This window comes from Oncorhynchus clarkii, chromosome 23 (assembly GCF_045791955.1).
Source record: "Oncorhynchus clarkii lewisi isolate Uvic-CL-2024 chromosome 23, UVic_Ocla_1.0, whole genome shotgun sequence".
NCBI lineage: Eukaryota > Metazoa > Chordata > Actinopteri > Salmoniformes > Salmonidae > Oncorhynchus > Oncorhynchus clarkii.
The window spans coordinates 3482482-3510220 of NC_092169.1; the positions used below are offsets into that span (position 1 = coordinate 3482482).

General features: G+C 44.0%; 1 protein-coding gene across 2 annotated transcripts in view; it reads right to left on the reverse strand.

Annotated features, from left to right (window-relative positions):
- The window catches only part of LOC139381463 (membrane-associated ring finger (C3HC4) 5), a 59151-nt gene that overhangs the window by 7227 nt on the left and 24185 nt on the right, over nucleotides 1-27739 (reverse strand). For both annotated transcript variants that reach the window (XM_071125018.1, XM_071125017.1), the window contains exons 2-3: nucleotides 27020-27222; nucleotides 4335-4465 (exon numbers count right to left, since the gene is read on the reverse strand). In XM_071125018.1, the coding sequence (XP_070981119.1) occupies nucleotides 4335-4465; nucleotides 27020-27222 (334 nt within the window). The remainder of the gene's footprint in view (nucleotides 1-4334; nucleotides 4466-27019; nucleotides 27223-27739) is intronic.

Genomic DNA, 27739 nt, shown 5'->3' on the forward strand with positions numbered 1-27739 from the left:
TTAGATAGAATGTAGATTAACCACAGACAATGACTTTGAGATAGACTATTATAAATTAAACTGTTCCACAAAAATGAGCATCTGAAAATCACAACAGGCATGCAGATCAATCGAAATGGTAAGATAAATTGACACTCCAAATGGAAAAGGGCGCCAACCCCTGGTGTAGCCTATTCCTGGCAACTTCAGGTGTGTAACGGCAGAATCTGCGAAGGCCAACGGGCAGCGGGAGGAGGATGGCTGGGAACAGGCTTTTTTCTTCTGGTTAGGCCATCTTGATCTCTGGCTCCCTCTTGAGTCATTGTGGGTTTTATTAAAACACACAGGGTGTCTCTGTATATGGAAAAATACATGTCTTGGTCGACCAATATTTTTTTTTATTCAGGGACAGCTACTACAGTTGATTTGTGTGTAAAAAACACAGAACATATTCTTATAAACAGGGGTATGTCCATTTTATTTATTTAACCTTTACCTGGTAAAATAAATACATATTTTTATAACAGACATACACCTTCATCTTCACAACAACTTTGCCAATATGACTTGACCATGATAATTGAACATCCAATGGTATACCTAGGAATTTAGCTTCCTCAACTTGATCAATGGTCTCAAACTTTATGGAAAACTCCACTTGAGGTTTTAGGTCTTCAAGAATGTTTTGAACCAAATACAATTATTTTAGTTAAGACCCGTTTATTATTAATCTCCCATTCTGACACTGACTGTAACTGCTTATTTAGAATTTCAGTGAGCTCACTGACTTTGGGTGCTGACATATAGTGTGGAATAATCCGCATAGTCATTAATTCTAGCTTTGTGTAAGACCAGTGGCAAATCATTTGTAAAAACAGAGAAGAGTAACTGCCCAAGGCAACTGCCCTGCGGGACACTGTACTTTACATACAGTGGGGAGAACAAGTATCTGATACACTGCCAATTTTGCAGGTTTTCCTACTTACAAAGCATGTAGAGGTCTGTAATTTTTATCATAGGTACACTTCAACTGTGTGAGACGGAATCTAAAACAAACATTCAGAAAATCACATTGTATGATTTTTAAGTAATTAATTAGCATTTTATTGCATGACATAAGTATTTGATCACCTGTATTAACTGCACCTGTTTGAACTTGTTCCCTGTATAAAAGACACCTGTCCACACACTCAATCAAACAGACTCCAACCTCTCCACAATGGCCAAGACCAGAGAGCTGTGTAAGGACATCAGGAATAAAATTGTAGACCTGCACAAGGCTGGGATGGACAACAGGACAATAGGCAAGCAGCTTGGTGAGAAGGCAACAACTGTTGGCGCAATTATTAGAAAATGGAAGAAGTTCAAGATGACGGTCAATCACCCTCGGTCTGGGGCTCCATGCAAGATCTCACCTCGTGGGGCATCAATGATCATGAGGAAGGTGAGGGATCAGCCCAGAACTACACGGCAGGACCTGGTCAATGACCTGAAGAGAGCTGGGACCACAGTCTCAAAGAAAACCATTAGTAACACACTACGCCGTCATGGATTAAAATCCTGCAGCACACGCAAGGTCCCCCTGCTCAAGCCAGCGCATGTCCAGGCCCGTCAGAAGTGTTCCAATGACCATCTGGATGATCCAGAGGAGGAATGGGAGAAGGTCATGTGGTCTGAAGAAACAAAAATAGAGCTTTTTGGTCTAAACTCCACTCGCCGTGTTTGGAGGAAGAAGGATGAGTACAACCCCAAGAACACCATCCCAACCATGAAGCAATGAGGTGGAAACATCATTCTTTGGGGATGCTTTTCTGCAAAGGGGACAGGACGACTGCACCGTATTGAGGGGAGGATGGATGGGGCCATGTATCGCAAGATCTTGGCCAATAACCTCCTTCCCTCAGTAAGAGCATTGAAGATGGGTCTTACAGCATGACAACGACCCGAAACACACAGCCAGGGCAACTAAGGAGTTTTAATGCAAAAATATGATGGTTCACTGTGCAATGTCAATTCACTTCTGAGCTTTTCCACTTCACTTGTGAAATAGTCATGGAAATGATTGGCAATATTGAAAGGTTTTGTTATAAATGACCCATGAACTTAAATAAACGATGGCGATGAACTGGGTTTTCTGCCCATTTAAGGGAGTAGCTTAAATAATATAATTTAAGGTGTGCGTAAAACCAAGATATGGTCATATGCCAGGATTCTGAGATAAGAGGGAAAATGTTGTAATTTCCCAGGTCTTGTCATTTTATTTTTTGGGGAAATGTGACAGGATCCTGGATTACCCATGTTAATCCCTGGTCCCTAACTATCCCTAGAGATAGTTTGACTTTGGATAGCCTAACTTTGCCACAGTCGCACACCACCCGGCTGAAGCTAACTGGCAAAATAATTTGGCTTACCCTTCCCACAGACATCCACATCAAACCACACCACGAAACAAACTCACATTTGAATTCAGTCATGGCCAGTAGCGTTTCTTAATTAACCAAATCTAAAACGAGGCTAAATCAGGAAGTGCAGACACCCTTTAATTGTTTGAAACCTAAATGTATTACTTCATATTATGAGCCTTGCTTCAAAGTAGCCTAGGTAAAAATATGATCATAGAAAAGTAGAGGCAATTCCTTTCATAAAGACTTTCTCATATGCCATTGAAACCAGTATTTCTCTCCGTTTCTATTGGTTTTCATATCAACTTTCTTTTGTTGCCCAGAAGCCAAAGGCACAAGCCTAGTCAGGACCCTATCTTTCAAAGATAATTCGTAAAAATCCAAATTACTTCACAGATTTTCATTGAAAAGGGTTTAAACACTGTTTCCCATGCTTGTTCAATGAACCATAAACAATTAATGAATAAGCACCTGTGGAACGGTCGTTAAGACACTAACAGTTTACAGACGGTAGACAGGACAGATGGCTGATCGTCCTTGCAGTGGCAGACCATGTGTAACAACGCCTGCACAGGATTGGTACATTCAAACATCACACCTGCGGGACAGGTACAGGATGGCAACAACAACTGCCCGAGTTACACCAGGAACGCACAATCCCTCCATCAGTGCTCAGACTGTCCACAACAGGCTGAGAGAGGCTGGACTGAGGGCTTGTGGGCCTGTTGTAAGGCAGGTCCTCACCAGACATCACCAGCAACAATGTCGCCTACTGGCACAAACCCACCGTTGCTGGACCAGACAGGACTGGCAAAAAGTGCTCTTCACTGACGAGTTGCGGTTGTGTCTCACCAGGGGTGATGGTCGGATTCGCGTATATCGTCAAAGGAATGAGCGCTACATCGAGGCCTGTACTCTGGAGCGGGATTGATTTGGAGGTGGAGGGTCCGTCATGGTTTGGGGCGGTGTGTCACAGCATCATCAGACTGAGCTTGTTGTCATTGCAGGCAATCTCAACACTGTGCGTTACAGGGAAGACATACTCCTCCCTCATGTGGTACCCTTCCTGCAGGCTCATCCTGACATGACCCTCCAGCATGACAATGCCACCAGCCATACTGCTCGTTCTGTGTGTGATTTCCTGCAAGACAGGAATGTTAGTGTTCTGCCATGACCAGCGAAGAGCCCATATCTCATCCCATTGAGCACGTGTGGGACCTGTTGGATCGGAGGGTGAGGGCTAGGGCCATTTCCCCCAGAAATGTCTGGGAACTTGCAGGTGCCTTGGTGGAAGAGTGGGGTAACATCTCACAGCAAGAACTGGCAAACCTGGTGCAGTCCATGAGGAGATGCACTGCAGTACTTAATGCAGCTGGTGACCACACCAGATACTGACTGTCACTTTTGATTTTGACCCCCAATTTGTTCAGAGACACATTGTTCCATTTCTGTTAGTCACATGTCTGCGGACCTTGTTCAGTTTATGTTTCAGTTGTTGAATATAGTTATGTTCAAACAAATATTTACACATGTTAAGTTCGCTGAAAATAAACGCAGTTGAGTGGAGAAGATGTTTATTTTTTTGTTGAGTTTATTAGCAACCCATTCTAGTTGTTGCATCTTTAGATCCCCCCGCTTTCTAAGTTTCTAATATGGAACTGCTCGCATCAGATGCGCTGTTAACAATTGCACCACGGCAAATGTTTGAAAATTATATTTTATTGGCTGCTTCATAACAGGAGTTGCCTGTTCTGTTAAGATGAGTTACCATAATCTTTAAATGTGATTTCTGTCATTTTGAGTACCATTGGTGGACGCCGTTACGGGTTACGCATCCAATGCATATGTGTCCCGGTAAACTTCTCAAATGGCCGGTAAATTAAAATCTTCCCGGTCACACCCTAGTGTGTGTGTGTGTGTGTGTGTGTGTGTGTGTGTGTGTGATGGTCTCACCTGCATGACGGTGACAGCCCCGTACGTGACGGCGGTCCAGTAGATGGAGCCCACCATGATGCCGGCGGCGGCAAAGGGACAGGCCTTGGAGATGAGCCGGTCAAACAGGTCTAGTACATACACCACTGGCCCTGGAGGGAGACAGGGACATAAGAGTTGAACATAGACTGCACACACCACTTTGTGTGTGGAAAAAGGCTATACAGCATTTGTTCCAAATTGTAAAACAGGGTCGTACAGGCTGTCCCCCCCCCCTCTATGGCCTGGGTCATATTCTTTAGGGTAGATCGCAAGCTTCCAGCAGCTCTCAGCCCACTTATGAGTAGCTGGTCAATCAAAACTGCAAACTGTCATTAACAAAGCTCCCGGCTACGATCCAATCAAAGCAACATTGACGTTCTCACCCCTGGTTAGCCACTATTGGCTTAAAAAGCCAAACGTAACACAATATCTGCCAATAAAATGTCCAGCAATATTGTTCTCGTCTGTCTGTTTGATGCGCGTGTTTGTCTATCACTCTGTATGTAGCCAGTTAGCGATGCTAATGATAACCATCTTATGGGTAGACAGGTTTTCCCCCCAAAACCTTCTCAATCAAATGTTAGCTGCAAAGGCGGCTTACCTGACAGTACAATATCTACTACTTCTAGATTATTTCATCAAATTGGGCGGCGGATTGTTTTGCAAACTCTGCCACGACGTGTGCTGCAGAAGTAACAGCAGAAAAGTCACTAGACCGACACATTCCTCTCTTGCTAGATGTGTAATTGAAAAAGGGTAATTACACTTTGTGTTTCAACCAAAAGTGGTCTTCTGATGTGACTTAAGCGTTGCCATGGATTCAGAACATCCATTTTTGTTGTTTCTCTCTGAATAATTGTAATATTGAGAAGAAGAACTGGGGGGAAAATATCCCAAATCAGGAAAAATAAAATAGAGAAAACAGAATTCAGGAAAACACTAAATATAATTTAATGGGACCCCCTTAGTTTTTTTTACCAGGTATATTGACAGAAAACGCATCTCTTGTATACCAAGGACCTGGGAAAAAGTTGCAGGGAAGAGGTGAAGAGAAGAATGTGCCTATTTGAACGCTATAAAAACTGAGTAGCTTGCAACATTTCATTTTCTCGTGCTAGAAAAAGGTCGGAGACCCCTGCATTAGGGGCACACCGTAGAAAACAGTTTTGCTACAGAAAACCCTGTTTTAATGTTGTTTTCAATCTCAGGCCTTTTTGTGTCAACTCATTTCATTTGATCATTTTTTCCCACTTATTTTAAATACTAGAATGCTACAAATAGCTCATGCGGAGGCGGAGTAGAGCACCAGTAAAAAAACAGAGTACTAAACAGACAACACCTCTGCAGTTTGGGAACGTCTCGCTCTCCAGCAGGGGTCATAAGATGGTTGCTGCTGTCCTGGTGGTAAAATGCTCAGTGTACGTACATTGTACACCATCCACCCTTCTCTATCTGACTCTACCCCGTGTAATTTACCTCCAATGAAAGTAGTCCTACTTGAAGTGCAATGAGGAAAAACATACACACAGTGTAAACACATGGCAGACACATATGCCTACATACACACTCGTGAGATATTCAACAAGAAAGGTAACTTCAGCAGTAAAGAAAAGCACACTGAATAAACAAAGAACAACAAATACGCACACACCCCCCCGAGACATTCTTAAAGTACAATGAGCAAGGTGACTGAAGTTCAGCCATGAGGAAATGATGAAAAGAATGAGCTTCCTTTAGCATTCCTGTTGTACTCAGAGCAAAAGCATGCAAGGTATTGGGTTTGACTGGGAAACATTGACACTGGAATGTGTAGCGACAGAGGCTCAGGCAGAGAGGAGAGGAATGGATTCTCAATATGTCCTGTAGGACCAAAACTAGTTTTTAGATGAACGCTACCAATCTTACTATGGCTGTGGAACACCTTCACAACGCGAGAGAGAGATAAGTAATCGCTCTACCCTAATAACAAACCTGTGTCAAAGACCAGATCAGGCAGCCACCCTCTGTTATATATAGGCTAGTAACCCATATTTATATATCTTGTATTTTATCCAAATGTTTAAAAAAACAACAGAAAAACAATACTTAGTAACAACTATGTCAACTGTCTAATAATATTAATAATACCACTAAAACTTCGATTAACAGCATAAAACTACTAAATAATAACTACAACTACCTATACAAATGAACAAATATCGTCACATATGTCCCCTTGTCAGACACACAGTCAAGTTACAGCCATGACCTCCATCTTCCCTTATTTTTCTTCCTCATTCCACTCTCGCATTCCAGAGCACTCAGGGGAAACCATGCAATATTTACGGGGACGGGAGACAACCTCCTCTCCCCACACAGGCCCATCCAGATACTATTAATACCAGCAGCAGGAGACCAGTGGAGAACACTAAAGGGAGAGAGGAGACATCAGTTCTCTGATGCGATGTAAAGGATTGTCCTTATCAGGGGCTAAAGCTGAGCTCTCGGTTGAAAAAGAACCTAGGCTATACCTCGAAGGCTTTCTTGGACAACATTAATGCTGCATAATTTTTTTTTGAGCAGGGCTGTGTTAATTTCTTTTGCAACTTAATTCAGGGTCATGTCATGAATTGAAAACCTCAAGTAGAGGTTTAAAATTATTATTTTCTTCTATATTGGGTCGGCCGAGGCAACAGCATCAGTTTGACATTGAATGTGGAATGTTTTCGTGATCCTCAACTAGGCCAATGAGCTGATTACGTGGCACTGGTCATCGTGGCACTACAGTCCACTGTTAACACCCTCCGCCCCCATTAACAATGTTCCAGTGCCTTTGCCCTAGATTTGGGATTTCAGACAGAGACCAACTCAGTACATTGACCACTCCTCTTGTTACTACGAAGGGAGTCGAGAGACTTTCTGGTATGACAGAATTAAACCCCAGCAAAGCGTCAAGCAAAAATCAGCCAACTAATTTCAATTTTGGGGCGGCAGGTAGCCTAGTGGTTCGAGCGTTGGGCCAGTAACCGAAAGGTTGCTGGATCGAATCCCTGAGCTGACAAGGTAAAAATCTGTCGTTCTGCCCATGAACAAGGCAGTTAACCCACTGTTCCCCGGTAGGCCGTCATTGTAAATAAGAATTTGTTCTTAACTGACTTGCCTAAAAAATTATATATATAATTAAACACGTTGGTCACATTTGATCAGGTCAATGATTGCGGTGGCAATGTAGCCTAGTGGTTAGAGTGTTGGACTAGTAACTGAAAGGTTGCAAGTTCAAATCCCCGAGCTGACAAGGTACAAATCTGTCATTCTGCCCCTGAACAGGCAGTTAACCCACTGTTCCTAGGCCGTCATTGAAAATAAGAATTTGTTCTTAACTGACTTGCATAGTTAAATAATGGTACAAAAATAAAAACCACCTGTCCTGGAATTACCCTAACCACCACTGACAATGTAACCAGTGCTGTGTCTTTTATATTGTAAGGAGGTGCCCCCTTCCACTGTGCCAATGAACTACTCCTAGGTCAAAGTGAGTAATGCCAACCAGTCAGTGTCATGCTGGCACATGTCCCTTGTGAATCAGGATCTCTAATTGGCTATGTTGAACTGTGTATTTACTGTTGGCTTCCATGACTGTATGGTGACAGTCTTTCTCCCTCCCTCTGTGATATAGGAGCAGGGTCACATATAGGAAGCCGAAGTCCGGCTCCTTCATGACCAGTATCTGTGACGAGGGGGGCCTGAAGCCGATCTACGCCGCCATGCCCAGCAGGCGTTGGCAAACACCTCAGAAGGGTGATTACCAATAAGACAGCGCATGACAAGTATTTAGTAATATCACCCCTTCAATACCTATGTCACGCATCAACTCCTCCTCGATTTTCTACAGATGGGCAGAACAGATGCTTTGAAATGGAGTCCTCTGACTGAAATACAGGTTGACACTGATGTCCGAATTGGGAGAGACCTTGCACTTAGCATTAAAATTAAACAAGACACGTATAACTTTTTATATGCATTTTGCTATTATTTAATTGAATGGTACTATCAGTAAGGGGGTTACCCAGTGTATTCCTACAATATTTTAGGGAACTCCTGTCTTATACAGGACACCATACAGGAAGGTATATTTGTTATATTACATTGTTATATTAGCAGAAGACAGCTTCTACAGTATTATGTGAAGTATGGTTTATTCTACATGGAACTGTTACACTTCGTTTAGAATAGCCACATACAGTTGAAGTCAGAAGTTTACATACACCTTAGCCAAATACATTTAAACTCAGTTTTTCACAATTCCTGACATTTAATCCTCGTAAAAATTCCCTGTTTTAGGTCAGTGAGGATCACCACTTTATTTTAAGAATGTCAAATGTCAGAATAATAGTAGAGAGAATGATTTATTTCAGCTTTAATTTCTTTCATCGCCTTCCCAGTGGGTCAGAAGTTTTCATATACTGCCTTTAAATTGTTTAACTTGGGTGAAACGTTTCGGGTAGCCTTCCACAAGCTCCCCACAAAAAGTTGGGTGAATTTTAGCAGATTCCTCCTGACAGAGCTGGTGTAACGGAGTCAGGTTTGTAGGCCTCCTTGCTCGCACATGCATTTTCAGTTCTACCCACAAATTCTCTATAGGATTGAGGTCAGGGCTTTGTGATGACCACTCCAATACTTGACTTTGTTGTCCTTAAGCCATTTTGCCACAACTTTGGAAGCATGCTTGGGGTCATTGTCCATTTGGAAGACCCATTTGCGACCAAGCTTTAACTTCTCGACTGATGTCTTGAGATGTTGCTTCAATATATCCACATAATTTTCCTACCTAAGGATGCCATCTATTTTGTGAAGTGCACAGTCCCTCCTGCAGCAAAACACCCCCACAACATGATGCTGCCACCCCGTGCTTCACGGTTGGAATGGTGTTCTTCGGCTTGCAAGCATCCCCTTTTTCCTCCAAACATAATGATGGTCATTATGGCCAAACAGTTACATTTTTGTTTCATCAGACCTGAGGACATTTCTCCAAAAAGTACGATATTTTTCCCCATGTGCTGTTGCAAACCGTAGTCTGGCTTTTTTAATGGTGGTTTTGGAGCCGTGGCTTCTTCCTTGCTGAGCAGCCTTTCAGGTTATGTCGATATAGGACTCGTTTTACTGTGGATATTGATACTTTTGTACCTGTTTACTCCAGCATCTTCACAAGGTCCTTTACTGTTGTTCTGGGATTGAGTTGCACTTTTCCCACCAAAGTCTGTTCATCTCTAGGAGACAGAATGCGTCTCCTTCCTGAGTGGTATGATGGCTGCGTCTTCCCATGGTGTTTATACTTGCATACTATTGTTTGTACAGATGAACGTGGTACCTTCAGGCGTTTGGAAATTGCTCCCAAGGATGAACCAGACTTGTGGAGGTCTACAATTTTTTTCTGAGGTCTTGGCTGATTTATTTTGATTTTCCCATGATGTCAAAAAAAGAGGCACTGAGTTTTAAGGCAGGCCTTGAAATGCATCCACAGGTACACCTCCAATTGACTCAAATGATGTCAATTAGCCCATCAGAAGCTTCTAAAGCCATTACATAATTTTCCTGTGCTGTTTAAAGGCACAGTCAACATAGTGTAAGTAATCTTCTGACCCACTGGAATTGTGATACAGTGAATTACAAGATAAATAATCTGTCTGTAAACAATTGTTGGAAAAATAACTTGTGTCATGCACAAAGTCACCTAAAGTAACCTAACCAACTTGCCAAAACTATAGTTTGTTAACATGAAATGTGTGGAGTGGTTGAAAAGTGAGTTTTAATGACTCCAACCTAAGTGTATGCAAACTTCCGACTTCAACTGTATGTTCAGCAATTGCACTCTTCTCATATTACTCTGTAGGCTACTGACCAATGCAAAGCTTGGAGGAAGCTTTGAATTGGACAGTTGTCTACAGTGGTATGAGAAGAGTGCCATCCTCCTGCATCTCACATCTGCCTGTAGTTATTGAACTCTGCCTGTTGGACACATGGGTTGAGTGCACTCCACCCCTCCTGCTACCTGACTGCACCTGTCCATAACCCGTAAGGGAGGTGGTGAGGGCCATGGCGGAGTGGCACCTCTCCTTCTATGTCAAGGTGCCCCCCCAAATTGATGGGGACGCAGTTGGAGAGGGTGAAAAGCTTCAAGTTCCTCTGCGTTCACATTACTGACAGCCTGAAATGGTCTGTCCACACAAACAGTCTGTTGAAAAAGGTGCAAAAGCACCTCTTCAACCTCAGAAGGCTGAAGAAATGTGGCTTGGCACCCAAGACTCACAAACTTCTAGAGATGCACCATTGAGAGCACCCTGTCGGGCTGTATCACCGCCTGGTACAGCAACTGCAAGAAGATCATCAAGAACCTCAGCCAACCGAGTCATGGCCTGTTCACCTGGCTACCATCTAGAAGGCGGAGACAGCCCAGGTGCGTCAAAGCTGGGACCAAGAGACTGAAAATACAGCTTCTATTTTCAGTCCTTCCGACTGTTAAATAGTTACCACTAGCTGGCCTCCACCCAGCGCCCTGCCCTGAACTTTAGTCACTGTTATTAGCCGGCTACCACCCGGTACTCAACCCTGCACCTTAGACTGCTGCCCTATGTACATAGTCATTGAACACTGGTCCCTTTAATAATGTTTACATACTGTTTTACCCACGTCATATGTATATACTGTATTCTAGTCAAGGCTTCTGGGAAGGCTTTCCACTAGATGTTGGAACATTGCTGCGGGGACTTACTTCCATTCAGCAAAAGAGCATTCGAGGTCGGGCCCTGATGTTGGGTGATGGGCCCTGGCTCGCAGTTGGCGTTCCAATTCATCCCAAAGGTGTTTGATGGGGTTGAGGTCAGGGCTCTGTCTAGGCAAGTCAAGTTCTTCCACACCGATCTAGACAAACTATTTCTGTATGGACCTCGCTTTGTGTATGGGGGCTTTGTAATGATGAAAAAGGAAAGGCCATTCCCCAAACTGTTGCCACAAGTTGGAAGCACAGAATCGTATAGAATGTCATTGTGTCCTGCAGTGTTAAGATCTCTCTTCACTGGAACAAAGGGACCTAGCCCGAACCATAAAAAACAGCCCCAGACCATTATTCCTCATACACCAGAGTCCAATGTTGGAGCGCTGTACACCACTCCAGCCGACGCTTGCCATTGTTCATGGTGATCTTAGGCTTGTGGGCGACTGCTTGGTCATGGAAACTAATTTCATGAAGCTCCCAACAAAGTTATTGTGTTGCTTCCAGAGGCAGTTTGGAAGTTGGTGTTGCAACTGAGGACAGACCATTTTTACATGCTACACGCTTCAGCACTAATGGTCCCGTTCTGTGAGTTTGTGTGTCCTACCACTTCGCGGCTGAGCCGTTTTTGCTCCGAGACATTTCCACTTCACACAACAGCACTTACAGTTGACCGGGGCAGCTCTAGCAGGGTAGAAATTTGACCAACTGACTTGTTGGAAAGGTGGTACCCTATGACGCTGCCACGTTGAAAGTCACTGAGCTCTTCAGTAAGACCATTCTACTGCCAATTTTTGACTATGGTGATTGCATGGCTGTGTGCTCGATTTTTATACACCTGTCAGCAATGGGTGTGGCTGAAATAGACAAATCCACTCATTTGAAGGGGTGTCCACATACTTTTGTATATATAGTTCATTTATATTCCAGACTCTGATAATTCTCCTACTCATATTTATATTTCTTAATTTATATTTCTTTGCAATGTCCACATGTACATTAGCCCATATTAGTAGTTCTGGGATTTGTCCCGAGGGAAAGATGTAACAACGGACATAAGGAGAGATGACGCAAGACATAACTAGCCAGTAAGAATAGAATATTGTGTTGAAGGACAGCTGAGCTGACTCATGACTGGGCATTCAACTCGCAGTCGATACCGTTTCCACGGTAACATGCATTTACATGATGTGATGAAACGTTGAAACTAAGTTGCAAGTTACTGTTGTAGCAGGGTGTTGAAGAACGAGTGTCCTATGAAACACATTCCAGACCCTGGCTTTAGCCATCATCAATTTTACAGAGCTAGATAGGATAGCCCGCTGTATAAGCACAAGGTCAGCGCAGGCTTTAGCCGAACTGAATTAGCTGACCATCTTGATGGCGAGACAGGAAGGGAGAAGTCCAACTTGAAAATCCATTCTCTCCATAGCAAAAGCTATCTTAACTGACCTCCCTGTACTCACTACTGCACTTGTTTGTTGTGATTGCATGGCAAAGACGCACCCACATCAAACCACACCCCCAAGATAACTCAAATTTTCCTTCAATCATGGCCGCAAACATTTCTTAATGAGCATTTACGAAAAACAGGAAGTGCAGTCGCCCTTTAATACACGATTGCATTTAGAATTGTTGCACAGTGACTGGGCTTATTAAAGCACGTTTCACTCCAGCAGTAATGAGCTGAGGAGCTGCAGCAGAAATCCCGCTCAAAATAGGCTCTGTATGCTGTGCAGGTGTGATAGCTATGCTGGATAAATAAGATAGGCTATACGACGACTAACGAAAATACACACACGTCAATTTTATTTCCACTAAATTATGCAAATGTACCCAATAGACCGATACACACACGACAGTCAAATGTATTTCCATCGACTGGTATTTCCATCAATGATTTTCACTGAATGCCTGTAGTGATGGTGCTAATGCTATTTTTGGAGAAAGGCATGACATTAGGTCTCAAATGTAAGAACACTGGTGTTTCAGTCCAAGATGGTGGCTTTCTCCCTCTCTACTTAGCGTGCAAGGCAGTCATAGGACTGCAGTGGACTTTTCAGCTGGCTACAGAGACCCGAACGAACAATGGAAGGGTGACATTTGTCACCTCGAAGCTACCAAAGGCTAAATGAGGAACAAAAACTTTTAATTTCCTAAAGTAGTTATGAATATATTGGTTTCCTGCCTCCTGACAGTTCTGCCACTTTCCAGGATTGTGCCTTAGTGCACCTATGTTTGCTAACCAGATTGATCCCGCTTGAGCACATTAATCTGGGCATATTTTGATGACCGCGTCGGAATCCCTTACGCTTTCTCCATGCCTAAACATTACGCCAACCCCGGCTAGAGGGAACTGGGTCACACTTAATGTCTATTGGCAAAACGGAAAGCTGAGCAATTCATTTCAGCGCTTGGCAGCAGATTCCATAATTAAGATTATTAAAAGAGGGGAGATGGGAGAGAGAGAGAACTGCATCCCACTTCTTAATTGCCGGGCAGGCAGGTTGGCACACTGTTCCAACCCACTTGTTTAACCTGTCCCAGAAGGACCAGCAAGGACACACCATCATTCATTTTACACCACCGGCCAAAACCGCATGATAGGATGGATCGAAATTATCAGTTGCTGATGTAAAAATAGCTATCTTAGCATACCAGTGCTACAGCTAACTGCACTCTCCTCTCCTACTAGAAATCACAGAGCTTACAGCTCACAACTAGCAGAGGAAAAACATGACATGAGTGGTAAACTACATCCAAACACATACACCACGGTGTAAATCCACTATTGTGATGCTGCACCAACCAGAGGCCCGGCCCTGAGAGTAGGAACATGAGTAGGCCTGATGCCCGTCATGCTAACAAATGAGCTGGGTTCAGCCTGTCAGCACTCGGGAGGGCTCGCGAATGGCACAGCGGAATAAGGCACTGGTTTGATTCCAGGCTGTATCACAACCGGCTGTGATTGGGAGTCTCATAGGGCAGACCACAATTGGCCCAGCGTCGTCCGGGTTAGGTTTAGGCTGGGGTAGGCCGGCATTGTAAATAATAATTTGTTCTTAACTGACTTGCCTAGTTAAAGGTTAAAGGTTAAATAAAATAATTGTAAAAATTAATTAACACCACCCAGCGCCCATACTCTAGCTCCGCCTTTATTACACACATTTAAAGCTGTCCTCCATGTTTGTGTGCAGTTTCCAGGGCTGATTAAAGACAATTAAACATATTAAAGCCATTGCCAACTGTGGGAAAGTAGACAACTTTAATTTTCTTCCTAAGTTTACTTCTTAGCAGCCCAGTCAGATCAGAAATCTAGACATAGAATCTGTTTATTTTATTTTTTTATTTTACCTTTATTTAACTAGGCAAGTCAGTTAAGAACAAATTCTTATTTTCAATGACGGCCTAGGAACAGTGGGTTAACTGCCTGTTCAACGACAGATGTGTACCTTGTCAGCTCGGGGGTTTGAACTTGCAACCTTCCGGTTACTAGTCCAACATTCTAACCGCTACCCTGCCGCCCCATTTAGTCTCGTGTCTGTCTGTAGGCCACAGTGATCAAGCCCAGAAAACCAGATGAATCCCAAGAACACACTTAATCCCAAAATAGCGTAGCAGTCGGACATGCGATTTGTCTTGTCCCGTGTAAATAATAGTTTTCCTAGTTTTTTTCGGAATATATTAAGTATATATTTAATCTCACTTTCTATCCGCGGACTGAATATACTCTCCTGCAACCCGCCTCACCCAATGTGGTACGGATCTGCTATTTTTATACTTTAGAACCGGAACCCCCACCAGAAGTCAGTTAGCCACTGCTAGCGGTCTTCACCGTTAACTTGGACACCAGCCAGCCTCAACTTGGTCTATACCTGCCAGTCTGCACAGCGCGATATGTACCCAGAGCATGATCCAATGTTGACCTAAATGACTAATGATGATAAATACAATCCACCTGTGTGTAATCAAGTCTCCGTATAAATGCACCTGTACTGTGATAGTCTCAGAGGTCCGTTAAAAGCGCAGAGAGCATCATGAAGAACAAGGAACACACCAGGCAGGTCCGAGATACTGTTGTGAAGAAGTTTAAAGCCGGATTTGGATACAAAAAGATTTCCCAAGCTTTAAACATCCCAAGGAGCACTGTGCAAGCGATAATATTGAAATGGAAGGAGTATCAGACCACTGCAAATCTACCAAGACCTGGCCGTCCCTCTAAACTTTCAGCTCATACAAGGAGAAGACTGATCAGAGATGCAGCCAAGAGGCCCATGATCACTCTGGATGAACTGCAGAGATCTACAGCTGAGGTGGGAGACTCTGTCCATAGGACAACAATCAGTCGTATATTGCACAAATCTGGCCTTTATGGAAGAGTGGCAAGAAGAAAGCCATTTCTTAAAGATATCCATAAAAAGTGTTGTTTAAAGTTTGCCACAAGTCACCTGGGAGACACACCAAACATGTGGAAGAAGGTGCTCTGGTCAGATGAAACCAAAATTGAACTTTTTGGCAACAATGCAAAATGTTATGTTTGGCGTAAAAGCAACACAGCTCATCACCCTGAACACACCATCCCCACTGTCAAACATGGTGGTGGCAGCATCATGGTTTGGGCCTGCTTTTCTTCAGCAGGGACAGGGAAGATGGTTAAAATTGATGGGAAGATGGATGGAGCCAAATACAGGACCATTCTGGAAGAAAACCTGATGGAGTCTGCAAAAGACCTGAGACTGGGACGGAGATTTGTCTTCCAACAAGACAATGATCCAAAACATAAAGCAAAATCTACAATGGAATGGTTCAAAAATAAACATATCCAGGTGTTAGAATGGCCAAGTCAAAGTCCAGACCTGAATCCAATCGAGAATCTGTGGAAAGAACTGAAAACTGCTGTTCACAAATGCTCTCCATCCAACCTCACTGAGCTCAAGCTGTTTTGCAAGGAGGAATGGGAAAAAATTTCAGTCTCTCGATGTGCAAAACTGATAGAGACATACCCCAAGCGACTTACAGCTGTAATCGCAGCAAAAGGTGGCGCTACAAAGTATTAACTTAAGGGGACTGAATAATTTTGCACACCCAATTTTTCAGTTTTTGATTTGTTAAAAAAGTTTGAAATATCCAATAAATGTCGTTCCACTTCATGATTGTGTCCCACTTGTTGTTGATTCTTCACAAAAAATACAGTTTTATATCTTTATGTTTGAAGCCTGAAATGTGGCAAAAGGTCGCAAAGTTCAAGGGGGCCGAATACTTTCGCAAGGCACTGTATTTGCCAATTTGCCTGGACCCTTTCTTGCCGATACGGAGCCCCGCTGATCCACCACGACTGGTCTGCCGACGTAATCGTCCGAGGTGGTTTCAAAAGGCTTTTCCGTTGCGACGTCGCCAAAGATCCATCTGCTGGCCACGGCCCGCTAGCTTTCTGAACGCCTTGTCTCCAGCTCGCCTAGCGTAGTAGCGACTACCGAACAGCCCCGACTCACCTTTTGTTGCTCATTGGACCCTATGATCACTCGACTACTCATGCCTCTCCCTAATGTCAATATGCCTTGTCTACTGCTGTTAAGGTTAGTTATTATTATTATATTATTTCACTATGGAGCCCCCAGCCCCGCCCTAAATACCTTAGATAGCTCTTTTGTCGCACCCTCCACACATGCGGAGACCTCACCTGGTTTAAATGGTGCCTCCAGAGACGCAACCGCTCTCATTGTCACTCAATGCCTAGGTTTACCTCCACTCCAAATGTCCATCCCCAACTTCCACATTTTCTGACAAGATAGAACTGCCAAAGGGGGCGGAGTTGCAATCTACTGCAGAGATAGCCTGCAGGGTTCTGTCATAGCTACTGTTTACAGGCCTCCTGGGCCATATACAGCCTTCCTCACTGAGTTCCCTGAATTCCTATCAGACTTTGTAGTCATAGCAGATAATATTCTAATCTTTGGTGATTTTAATATTCACATGGAAAGGTCCACAGACCCACTCCAAAAGGCTTTCGGAGCCATCATCGACTCAGTGGGTTTTGTCCAACATGTCTCTGGACCTACTCACTGTCACAGTCATACTCTGGACCTAGTTTTGTCCCATGGAATAAATGTTGTGGATCTTAATGTTTTTCCTCATAATCCTGGACTATCGGACCACCATTTTATTAAGTTTGCAATCACAACAAATAATCTGCTCAGACCCCAACCAAGGAGCATCAAAAGTCGTGCTATAAATTCTCAGACAAAGATTCCTTGACGCCCTTCAGACTCCCTCTGCCTACCCAAGGACGTCAGAGGACAAAAATCAGTTAATTTCTTGGTGACGGGGCAGTATTTTCACTTCTGGATTAAATGCATGCCCAAATTCAACTGCCTGCTACTCATCCCCAGAAGATTAGATATGCATAGTATTAGATAGAAATCACTCTGAAGTTTCTAAAACTGTTTGAATCATGTCTGTGAGTATAACAGAACTTATTTAGCAGGCGAAAACCCAAACCATTCATTTTTTTTTTTTTTTGGTCACTCTTTCAATGGGTTTTCATTGGGAATCTAGATTTCTAAGGGACCTTCTTGCAGTTCCTATCGCTTCCACTGGAAGTCAACAGTCTTTAGAAATTGGTTGAGGTTATTCCTTTGTGTAATGAAGAAGTACTGCCATCTTGAAGAGGGTCACTTGAAGTGTACTGTTAGATAGAGGCGCGTGACCAGAAAGCATGCTTCAGTTTGTTTTCTTCCTGTATTGAACACAGATCATCCCGTCTTCAATATTTACGTAAAAAAATACCTAAAGTTGTATTACACAAAAGTAGTTTGAAATGTTTTGGCAAAGTTTACAGGTAACTTTTGAGATATTTTATAGTCACGTTGAGTAAGTTGGAACCGGTGTTTTTCTGGATCAAAAGCGCCAAATAAATGGACATTTTGGATATATATCGACAGAATTAATCGAACAAAGGGACCATTTGTGATGTTTATGGGACATAAGGCATGAATTATATTTTTATTCCTGCGTTTTGTGTCGCGCCTGCAGGGTTGAAATATGGTTTCTCTCTTTGTTTACGGAGGTGCTATCCTCAGATAATAGCATCGTTTGCTTTCGCCGAAAAGCCTTTTTGAAATCTGACATGTTGGCTGGATTCACAACAAGTGTAGCTTTAATTTGCTATCTTTTTATAGTAATTTATTTGAATTTGAAGCTCTGTATTTTTCCTAGCTTTTGGCCAGGTGGGACGCTAGCTTCCCACATATCCCAGAGAGGTTAACCACCTAACTGAGGAACTCAATTTAACCTTGCGCAATACCCTAGATGCAGTTGCACCCCTAAAAACTATAAATATTTGTCATAAGAAACTAGCTCCCTGGTATATAGAAAATACCCGAGCTCTGAAGCAAGCTTCCAGAAAATTGGAACGGAAATGGCGCCACACCCAACTGTAAGTCTTCCGACTAGCTTGGAAAGACAGTACCGTGCAGTATAGAAGAGCCCTCACTGCTGCTCGATCATCCTATTTTTCCAACTTAATTGAGGAAAATAAGAACAATCCGACATTTCTTTTTGAAACTGTCACAAAGCTAACTAAAAAGCAGCATTCCCCAAGAGAGGATGGCTTTCACTTCAGCAGTAATAAATTCATGAACTTCTTTGAGGAAAATATCATGATCATTAGAAAGCAAATGACGGACTCCTCTTAAAATCTGAGTATTCCTCAAAAGCTCAGTTGTCCTGAGTCTGCACAACTCTGCCAAGACATAGGATCAAGAGAGACACTCAAGTACTATATCTCTTGACACAATGATGAAAATAATCATGGCCTCTAAAACCTTCAAGCTGCATACTGGACCCTATTCCAACTAAACTGCTGAAAGAGCTGCTTCCTGTGCTTGGCCCTCCTATGTCAAATAATAAATGTCTCTCTATCCACTGGATGTGTACCAAACTCACTAAAAGTGGCAGTAATAAAGCCTCTCTTGAAAAAGCCAAACCTTGACCCAGAAAAAAAAATAAAAAATGGGCCTATATCGAATCTCCCATTCCTTTCAAAATGTTTAGAAAAGTCTGTTGTGAAGCAACTCACTGCCTTCCTGAAGACAAACAATGTATACAAAATGCTTCGGTCTGGTTTTAGACCCAATCATAGCACTGAGACTGCACTTGTGAAGGTGGTAAATGACATTTTAATGGTGTCACACCGAGGCTCTGCATCTGTCCTCGTGCTCCCTGACCTGTGCTGCGTTTGATACCATCGATCACCACATTCTTTTGGAGAGATTGGAAACCCAAATTGGTCTACACGGACAAGTTCTGGCCTGGTTTAGATCTTATCTGTCGGAAAGATATCAGTTTCTCTGTGGATGGTTTGTCCTCTGACAAATCAACTGTAAATTTCGGTGTTCCTCAAGGTTCCGTTTCAGAACCACTGTTGTTTCAACATATATATTTTACCTCTTGGATGTCATTCGAAAACATGTTAACTTTCACTGCCATGCGGATGACACAGCTGTACATTTCAATGAAACATGGTGAAGCCCCAAAATTGCCCTTCCTGGAAGCCTGTATTTCAGACATAAGGATGGCTGAAAATGTTCTACTTTTAAACTTGGACAAAACAGAGATGCTTGTTCTAGGTGCCAAGAAACAAAGAGATCTTCTGTTGAATCTGACAATTAATCTTGATGGTTGTAAAACTGTGAAGGACCTTGGCGTTACTCTGGACCCTGATCTCGCTTTTGACGAACATATCAAGACGTTTCAAGGACAGCTTTTTTCCATTTACGTAACATTGCAAAAATCTGAAACTTTCTGTCCAAAAATGATGCAGAAAAATTAACCCACGCTTTTGTTACTTCTAGGTTAGACTACTGCAATGCTCTACTTTCCGGCTACCTGGATAAAGCACTAAATAAACTTCAGTTAGTGCTAAATACGGATGCTAAAACCAAAAGATTTGATCATATTACTCCAGTGCTAGCCTCCCTACACTGGCTTCCTGTTAAGGCAAGGGCTGATTTCAAGGTTTTACTGCTAACCTACAAAGCATTACATGGGCTTGATCCTACCTATCTTTCCAATTTGGTCCTGCCGTACATACGTACACGTTCGCTACGGTCACAAGACGCAGACCTCCTAATTGTCCCTAGAATTTCTAAGCAAACAGCTGGAAGCAGGGCTTTCTCCTATAGAGCTCAATTTTTATGGAATGGTCTGCCTACCCATGTGAGAGACGCAGACTCGGTCTCAACCTTTAAGTCTTTACTGAAGACTCATCTCTTCAGTAGGTCATATGATTGAGTGTAGTTTGGCCCAGGGGTGTGAAGGTGAACGGAAAGGCTCTGGAGCAACAAACCGCCCTTGCCGTCTCTGCCTGGCCGGATCGCCTCTCTCCACTGGGATTCTCTGCCTCTAACCCTATTACAGGAGCTGAGTCACTGGCTTACTGGTGCTCTTCCATGCCGTCCCTAGGAGGGGTGCGTCACTTGAGTGGGTTGAGTCACTGACATGATCTTCCTGTCTGGGTTGGCACCCCCCCTTGGGTTGTGCTGTGGCGGAGATCTTTGTGGGCTATACTCGGCCTCGTCTCAGGATGCGACCTGTCCCAGACCTGCTGTTTTCAACTCTCTAGAGACAGCAGGAGGGGTAGAGATACTCTTAATGGTCGGCTATGAAAAGCCAACTGACATTTACTCTTGAGGTGCTGACCTGTTGCACCCTCGACAACTACTGTGATTATTATTATTTGACCATGCTGGTCATTTATGAACATTTGAACATCTTGGCCATGTTCTGTTATAATCTCCACCCGGCACAGCCAGAAGAGGACTGGCCACCCTTCATAGCCTGGTTCCTCTCTAGGTTTCTTCCTAGGTTTTGGCCTTTCTATGGAGTTTTTCCTAGCCACCGTGCTTCTACACCTGCATTGCTTGCTGTTTGGGGTTTTAGGCTGGGTTTCTGTACAGCACTTTGAGATATCAGCTGATGTAAGGGCTGACCAACTTGCCCTCTAAATACACCTCTGCTGTCTTCAACCAGGATCTCAGCGATCACTGCCTCATTGCCTGCATCTGTAATGGGTACGCGGTCAAACGACCACCCCTCATCACTGTCAAACACTCCCTAAAACAATTCAGCGAGCAGGCCTTTCTAATCGACCTGGCCCGGGTATCCTGGAAGGATATTGACCTCATCTCGTCAGTAGAGGATGCCTGGTCGCTCTTTAAAAGTGCTTTCCTCACCATCTTAAATAAGCATGCCCCATTCAAAAATGCAGGACTAAGAATAGATATAGCCCTTGGTTCACTCCAGACTTGACTGCCCTTGACAAGCACAAAAACATCCTGTGGTGTACTGCATTAGTATTGAACAGCCCCCGCGATATGCAACTTTTCAGGGAAGTCAGAAACCAATATACACAGTCAGTTAGGAAAGCTAAGGCTAGCTTTTTCAAACAGAAATGTGCATCCTGTAGTACTAATTCCAAAAGGTTTTGGAACACTGTAAAGTCCATAGAGAATAAGAGCGCCTCCTCCCAGCTGCACTGAGGCTAGGAAACACCGACACCACTGATAATATCATTAAGCATTTTTCTACGGCTGGCCATGTTTTCCACCTGGCTACCCCTACCCCGGTCAACAGCTCTGCACCCCCCGCAGAAACTTGCCCAAACCCCCCCTGCTTCTCCTTCATCCAAATCCAGACAGCTGATGTTCTGAAAGAGCTGCAACATCTGGAACCTTACTAATCAGCTGGGCTAGACAATCACCGACCATTTCGAATCCCCCCGTACCTTCTCCACTGCAATCTGGTTTCCGAGCTGGTCATGGGTGCACCTCAGCCACGTTCAAGGTCTTAAACAATATCATAACCGCCATCGATAAAAGACAGTACTGTGCAGCAGTCTTCATCGACCTGGCCAAGGCTTTCGTCAATCACCACACTCTTATTGGCAGACTAAACAGCCTTGGTTTCTCAAATGACTGCCACACCTGGTTCACCAACTACTTCTCAGAATTCAGTGTTTCAAATCGCAGGGCCTGTTGTCCGGACCTCTGGCAGTATCTGTGGGGGTGCCACAGGGTTCAATTCTCGGGTTGACTCTTTTCTCTGTATACATCAATGATGTCACTCTTGCTGATGGTGATTCTCTGATCCACCTCTACGCAGATGACACCATTCTGTTTACATCAACTCTCCATCCGTGACCTCCAACTGCTTTTAAATGCTAGTAAAATTAAATGCATGCTCTTCAACCGATTGCTGCACCCACCCGCCTGCCCGACTAGCATCACTACTCTGGATGGTTCTGACTTATAATATGTCGACAACTACAAATACCTAGGTGTCTGGTTAGACTGTAAACTTTCCATCCAGACTCACATTAAGCATCTCCAATCCAAAATTAAATCTAGAATCAGCTTCCTATTTCGCAACAAAGCCTCCTTCACTCATGCTGCCAAACATACTAGAGGTCGACCGATTATGATTTTTCAACGCCGATACCGATTATTGGCTGACCAAAAAAGCCGATACCGATTATTGGCTGACCAAAAAAGCCGATACCGATTAATCGGTCAAATTTTTTTATATTTGTAATAATTACAATTACAACAATACTGAATGAACACTTATTTTAACTTAATATAATACATCAATGAAATCAATTTAGCCTCAAGTAAATAATGAAACATGTTCAATTTGGTTTAAATAATGCAAAAACAAAGTGTTGGAGAAGAAAGTAAAAGTGCAATATGTGCCATCTAAGAAAGCTAACGTTTCAGTTCCTTGCTCAGAACATGAGAACATATGAAAGCTGGTGGTTCCTTTTAACATGAGTCTTCACTATTCCCAGGTAAGAAGTTTTAGGTTGTAGTTATTATAGGAATTATAGGACTATTTCCCTCTATACCATTTGTATTTCATTAACCTTTGACTATTGGATGTTCTCATAGGCACTTTAATATTGCCAGTGTAACAGTACAGCTTCCGTCCCTCTAGTTAGCGCGCGCTAACTAGCTAGCCATTTTACTTCGGTTACACCAGCCTCATCTCGGGAGTTGATAGGCTTGAAGTCATAAACAGCGCAATGCTTGACACACAACGAAGAGCTGCTGGCAAAACGCACGAAAGTGCTGTTTGAATGAATGTTTACGCACCTGCTTCTGCCTACCACCGCTCAGTCAGATGCTTGTATGCTCAGTCAGATTATATGCAATGCAGGACACGCTAGATAATATCTAGTAATATCATCAACCATGTGTAGTTAACTAGTGATTATGATTGATTGTTTTTTATAAGATAAGTTTAATGCTAGCTTACCTTGGCTTACTGCATTCGCGTAACAGGTAGTCTCCTTGTGGAGTGCAACGAGAGAGAGGCAGGTCGTTATTGCGTTGGACTCATTAACTGTAAGGTTGCAAGATTGGATCCCCGAGCTGACAAGGTGAACATCTGTCGTTCTGCCCCTGAACGCCCAAATATACCGATTTCCGATTGTTATGAAAACTTGAAATCGGCCCTAATTAATCGGCCATTCCGATGAATCGGTCGACCTCTAAAACATACCCTAGTAAAACTTGACTATCCTACCGATCCTGGACTTTTGCGATGTCATTTACAAAATAGCCTCCAACACTCTACTCAGCAAATTAGATGTAGTCTATCTGTTTTGTCACCAAAGCCCCATACACTACCCACCACTGCGACCTGTATGCTCTCGTTGTCTGGCCCTCGCTTCATATTTGTCGCCAAACCAACTGGCTCCTAGGAAAGACATCTATAAGCACTTGTTTGTTGTGATTGAATGGCTGACACACTCAAGAAACACCCACATCAAACCACGCCCCCAAGACAAATCTAATTTGCCTTCAGTCATGGCTGCTAGCATGAGCTCTTGATGAAAGTGCAGTCGCCCTTTAAAACACTACTGACAACCCCTGAGAGACCCACTGAGGCAATACTACCACCGCACTATCCTTTGGTCATTCAGTCTGCCTGGCTGCCTGAGCAGAATAATGTGTTGAGTTCAGCTAGAAAAATCACACGTCAGACACAGCGTGACACATCACAACCTCTGGAATCTAAGGACGTCATAATTTGGCTGCAGAAGTATAATGATGGTGCGGTGAAATTAGATAAATGTCATAGGGAAGCGTTAGTTCAGTCCGTTTCCAGTCCCCAGAGCAGGCAGGGTGTTAGAGGAGAACGGGGAGTCACCGGGAAGATTGCTGATCCAGTTGGAAGGCTGGCAGCGTCAGTGTGCTGCTGATTTGTCGGGTGCTCTGGTGCTGTCCGAGCAGTCAGCTATTTTTGGGGCCTGGGTTTTTAAGTGATATATCAGCAGCAGTGGCAGGCAGCCCCGGTCTCCTCTCTGCCGCTGGTTGATGAGCTGCTCTCGTCATGCCGTGGCCTAATTTCCTCTCTCCCTCCCTTCATCCCTCACAATCACTATACACCTCTGTCTGTACATAGGGGGAGGCAAAGAAAGCTTGCTCGGAGGAGCAGAGAGACTAGTGCACTTCAATGTCTGCCACATCACAGAGCCTTCTCTCTCCATCCCTCTCATCCTTACCCATCTCCCAACCATCCCTCTCTTACCTCATCTTTTACCCTGTGGATGTCTACATCAGTCTTCCCCTCCCCCATCCCTCTCTCCTCCTAACACCTGGGTGACGACCAGTAGATTGGTTTGGGCCTTAGGAGATAGCGTAAATAAGAATGCCCATCTGTGTGCCTACTGCAGGACGTTATCATTAGTATGGGTACACAGGACTTCCCACGCGTCAGCTCCCACTCTCTCTGTGTGTCGGAAAAGTCTCAGAAGGCTTCCGGAGGTTTTTCATTCACTGTTAAATCAAAGGTAACATAAGCCCCTGTGTGCTGGTGTCCACGACTCAAACAATGAGTGATCGAGGACTAAGCCTACTACACGATTTGCCAAGGGACGTTAGCTTTCAATAGATTAGGGCACATTTAGAGGACACCTCCAAATAAAACACTGCCTCATGATCTCATCTATCACTTTGTTACTGCCAGACCAAACCACCAGTGTACTCAAAAGAAAAAGGAACACAAACAAACTTGTGGAGGATGTGTGTGTAGGGGAACTGATGAACATGATAATAAACATTGAGGCCACATTTCATGGGTGGCTCATCTGGTGAAGACGCCGGCCAAAAACAACGGACCCTGATTTTTATTTTTATTATCTACCTGCCACAGTGGCTGGTGGACCAAAATGTTCATTTCCCACCCTGTTTGTCATGTGCCATGACTTTATCAACGACATCACTAGTGGTATACCGTACTTGCCATTTACGACTAGGACCTGTATCCCAGTGTTCCCAATTACCTGAATGCTCCAGAGACGAGGTAGAATGAAATGCCCTCGTCTCCATGCTCCAGTCCAGCTGGTTTAGCTGAGCCTGCTGCTTATAGTCACACAGAGGTGACTGACAGCACTGCCAGGCCTGCATCTAAAAATACAACGTGGCCCTGCTTACCAGCAGAGCTTGCCCACCCGCCCGCATACATTGTATTATGTCCAGGCCTTACTTCTCAGTTTGCACCTAGTCTCAATGTGGTCACTATTTAGTCAACATTTAATGGTTAATGACCCATTTGTTCTGGTAGCCGCAGTAGCTCAAAGTGCCAACTCCATACTAATTAGACGTCTAGGCAGAGTGATTTAATAGCTTCCCCATATGCTTGAAAATATACAACAAGTGTTATTCCCCAAAGCAGTTTCCAGGGTTTCTGCTTACATAAAAGTTTCCTCCCTCACGGTGACTGACGGGAGCTGAAAGTTCTGTCATCGCTGAATGAACGAATGCTGAGCTGAGGAACAACCGCTTAAGGAAAGTGACAGTTGCAACGCAACACTTTTTGAAGAGGGTTGGCCGTGTTAACTTGATGACTAAGTGCCAGTGTTTGGGAATAATCAGTGCCTCGTCACTCTGACGTGCTTAGGTTAATTAGTGGGAACCGCTCCTCTCTTCACCCCCTCTCCAAATTGCCAGTGAGGCTGAAACTGGCCGGTAATGAGCCGATAGCAGACCTGGGTTCAAATATGATTTGAAATGCATTTTAAATGATTTTCCTGGGCTTGACTGAGCTTTGCCTGGTGCAATGAAACCAATAGAATTAACACAATAGTAACATGTTCAAAGCCCACACATTTGGCACACCAGGCAGGCTAAAGCAAACTATTAGAAATATGTCTCATACCATTTGAACCCAGGTCTGATAATGAGCATCTGGCGGGTGTCCTGCCCGCTCCTATTCCTTGTGTAACTTCTCCCTCAAACTGTATATTTACCAGACTCGCCACACATAACCTACCCTGGCTTTGGGAGTAAATAAACATGCAGTGAGTTGAGACAGGCGGAGTGCTTTTTAGAGCTCTCAGGTCCCCCTCCTAATTCACAGCACTGACTCACTGCCCCTGTGCTGCATCCGTTATTAAGTAAAGTGAAAGACTACTGTACTTCAGATTCGGCCATGATTCAGCTGTTATTACTTGACTGTGCTGACACGCAGCAAAGCTGTCTCAATATAGAAGGTAAGCTGGAACAGAATTACAAAACACTCAAATGACATGGGCCTGAATCATAACTGACTGAAATCATAACACATCACATAAGCAGCTCATTCATGTTAATCTCTCTACTCCTTACTCCTGATGTGTGATAAGCATACAGGTGGAAATCAGGGAAGACATTAGCTTGGACAGTGTGGCGACAATTCGATGATGTAGCCTAGAAACAGCGTGACATCATAAATTCAGGAACAACATCCAGCGCTGTAGCGCTAACTATCTCCTAGCTAATATTCCAGGAAAACTCCCATCTCTTTAACTATCTCCAAGAAACTCCAGTCCGGCCCATATCCACCAGGCCCCCACCTCAGCCCTGTCATATCATACCCAGCTTGGGGAAGACGATGAGGTATTCGGCGTTGCACTGCGGACAGGACACGCGGGCCGTGCTGTTGCCCCTCTGCTTCTCGTCCACCCAGCGCTGCAGACATGCCTGGTGCACCCACTTGGTGGAGCCTCGGCAGCGACACGGACGCACCCACTCCGCCGTGCGGTCATCCTCATCCGTGGCGAAGCATACCCAGCAGCTCCTGAAACAAACAAACACAGGAGAGAGGTTGTTACACAGGCACGTAAAACATACACAGGCAGAGGTCTCTCTCACACACACACACACACACACGTGGCTGAAACACTGGGGCTGTTTTTGTATCAATCTGTATACCAGTAAATTAAGTATTCTCAGTGCATTTGACAAATGGTTGTGTGTCAGGGGCAGGGTTTGCATTCATTTAGATCATGTGACCTTCCACCCTGTAAACCTCAGAGCTACCCAACACACTGGCTGATTAACAGCACGTTTAAGGGCAAAGCAAACTTGACCAGAGCCAAGGCAGTTCTTCAAATGTAGGCCTTCCATGGCAATAAACACCCTCACCTCTGGTACGAGGAAACACAACTGAAGCCCTGCCCCCTGGGCACTGATTGACAGGTAGGGAGAGAGAGAGTGCTCCTCTGGAACAGGAAGACAGAACAAACAGGTACCCAAGACAAGACAGACTACATGAGACCTTGCATTCACCATGGAATGCAGGCTTAAAAAGAAAT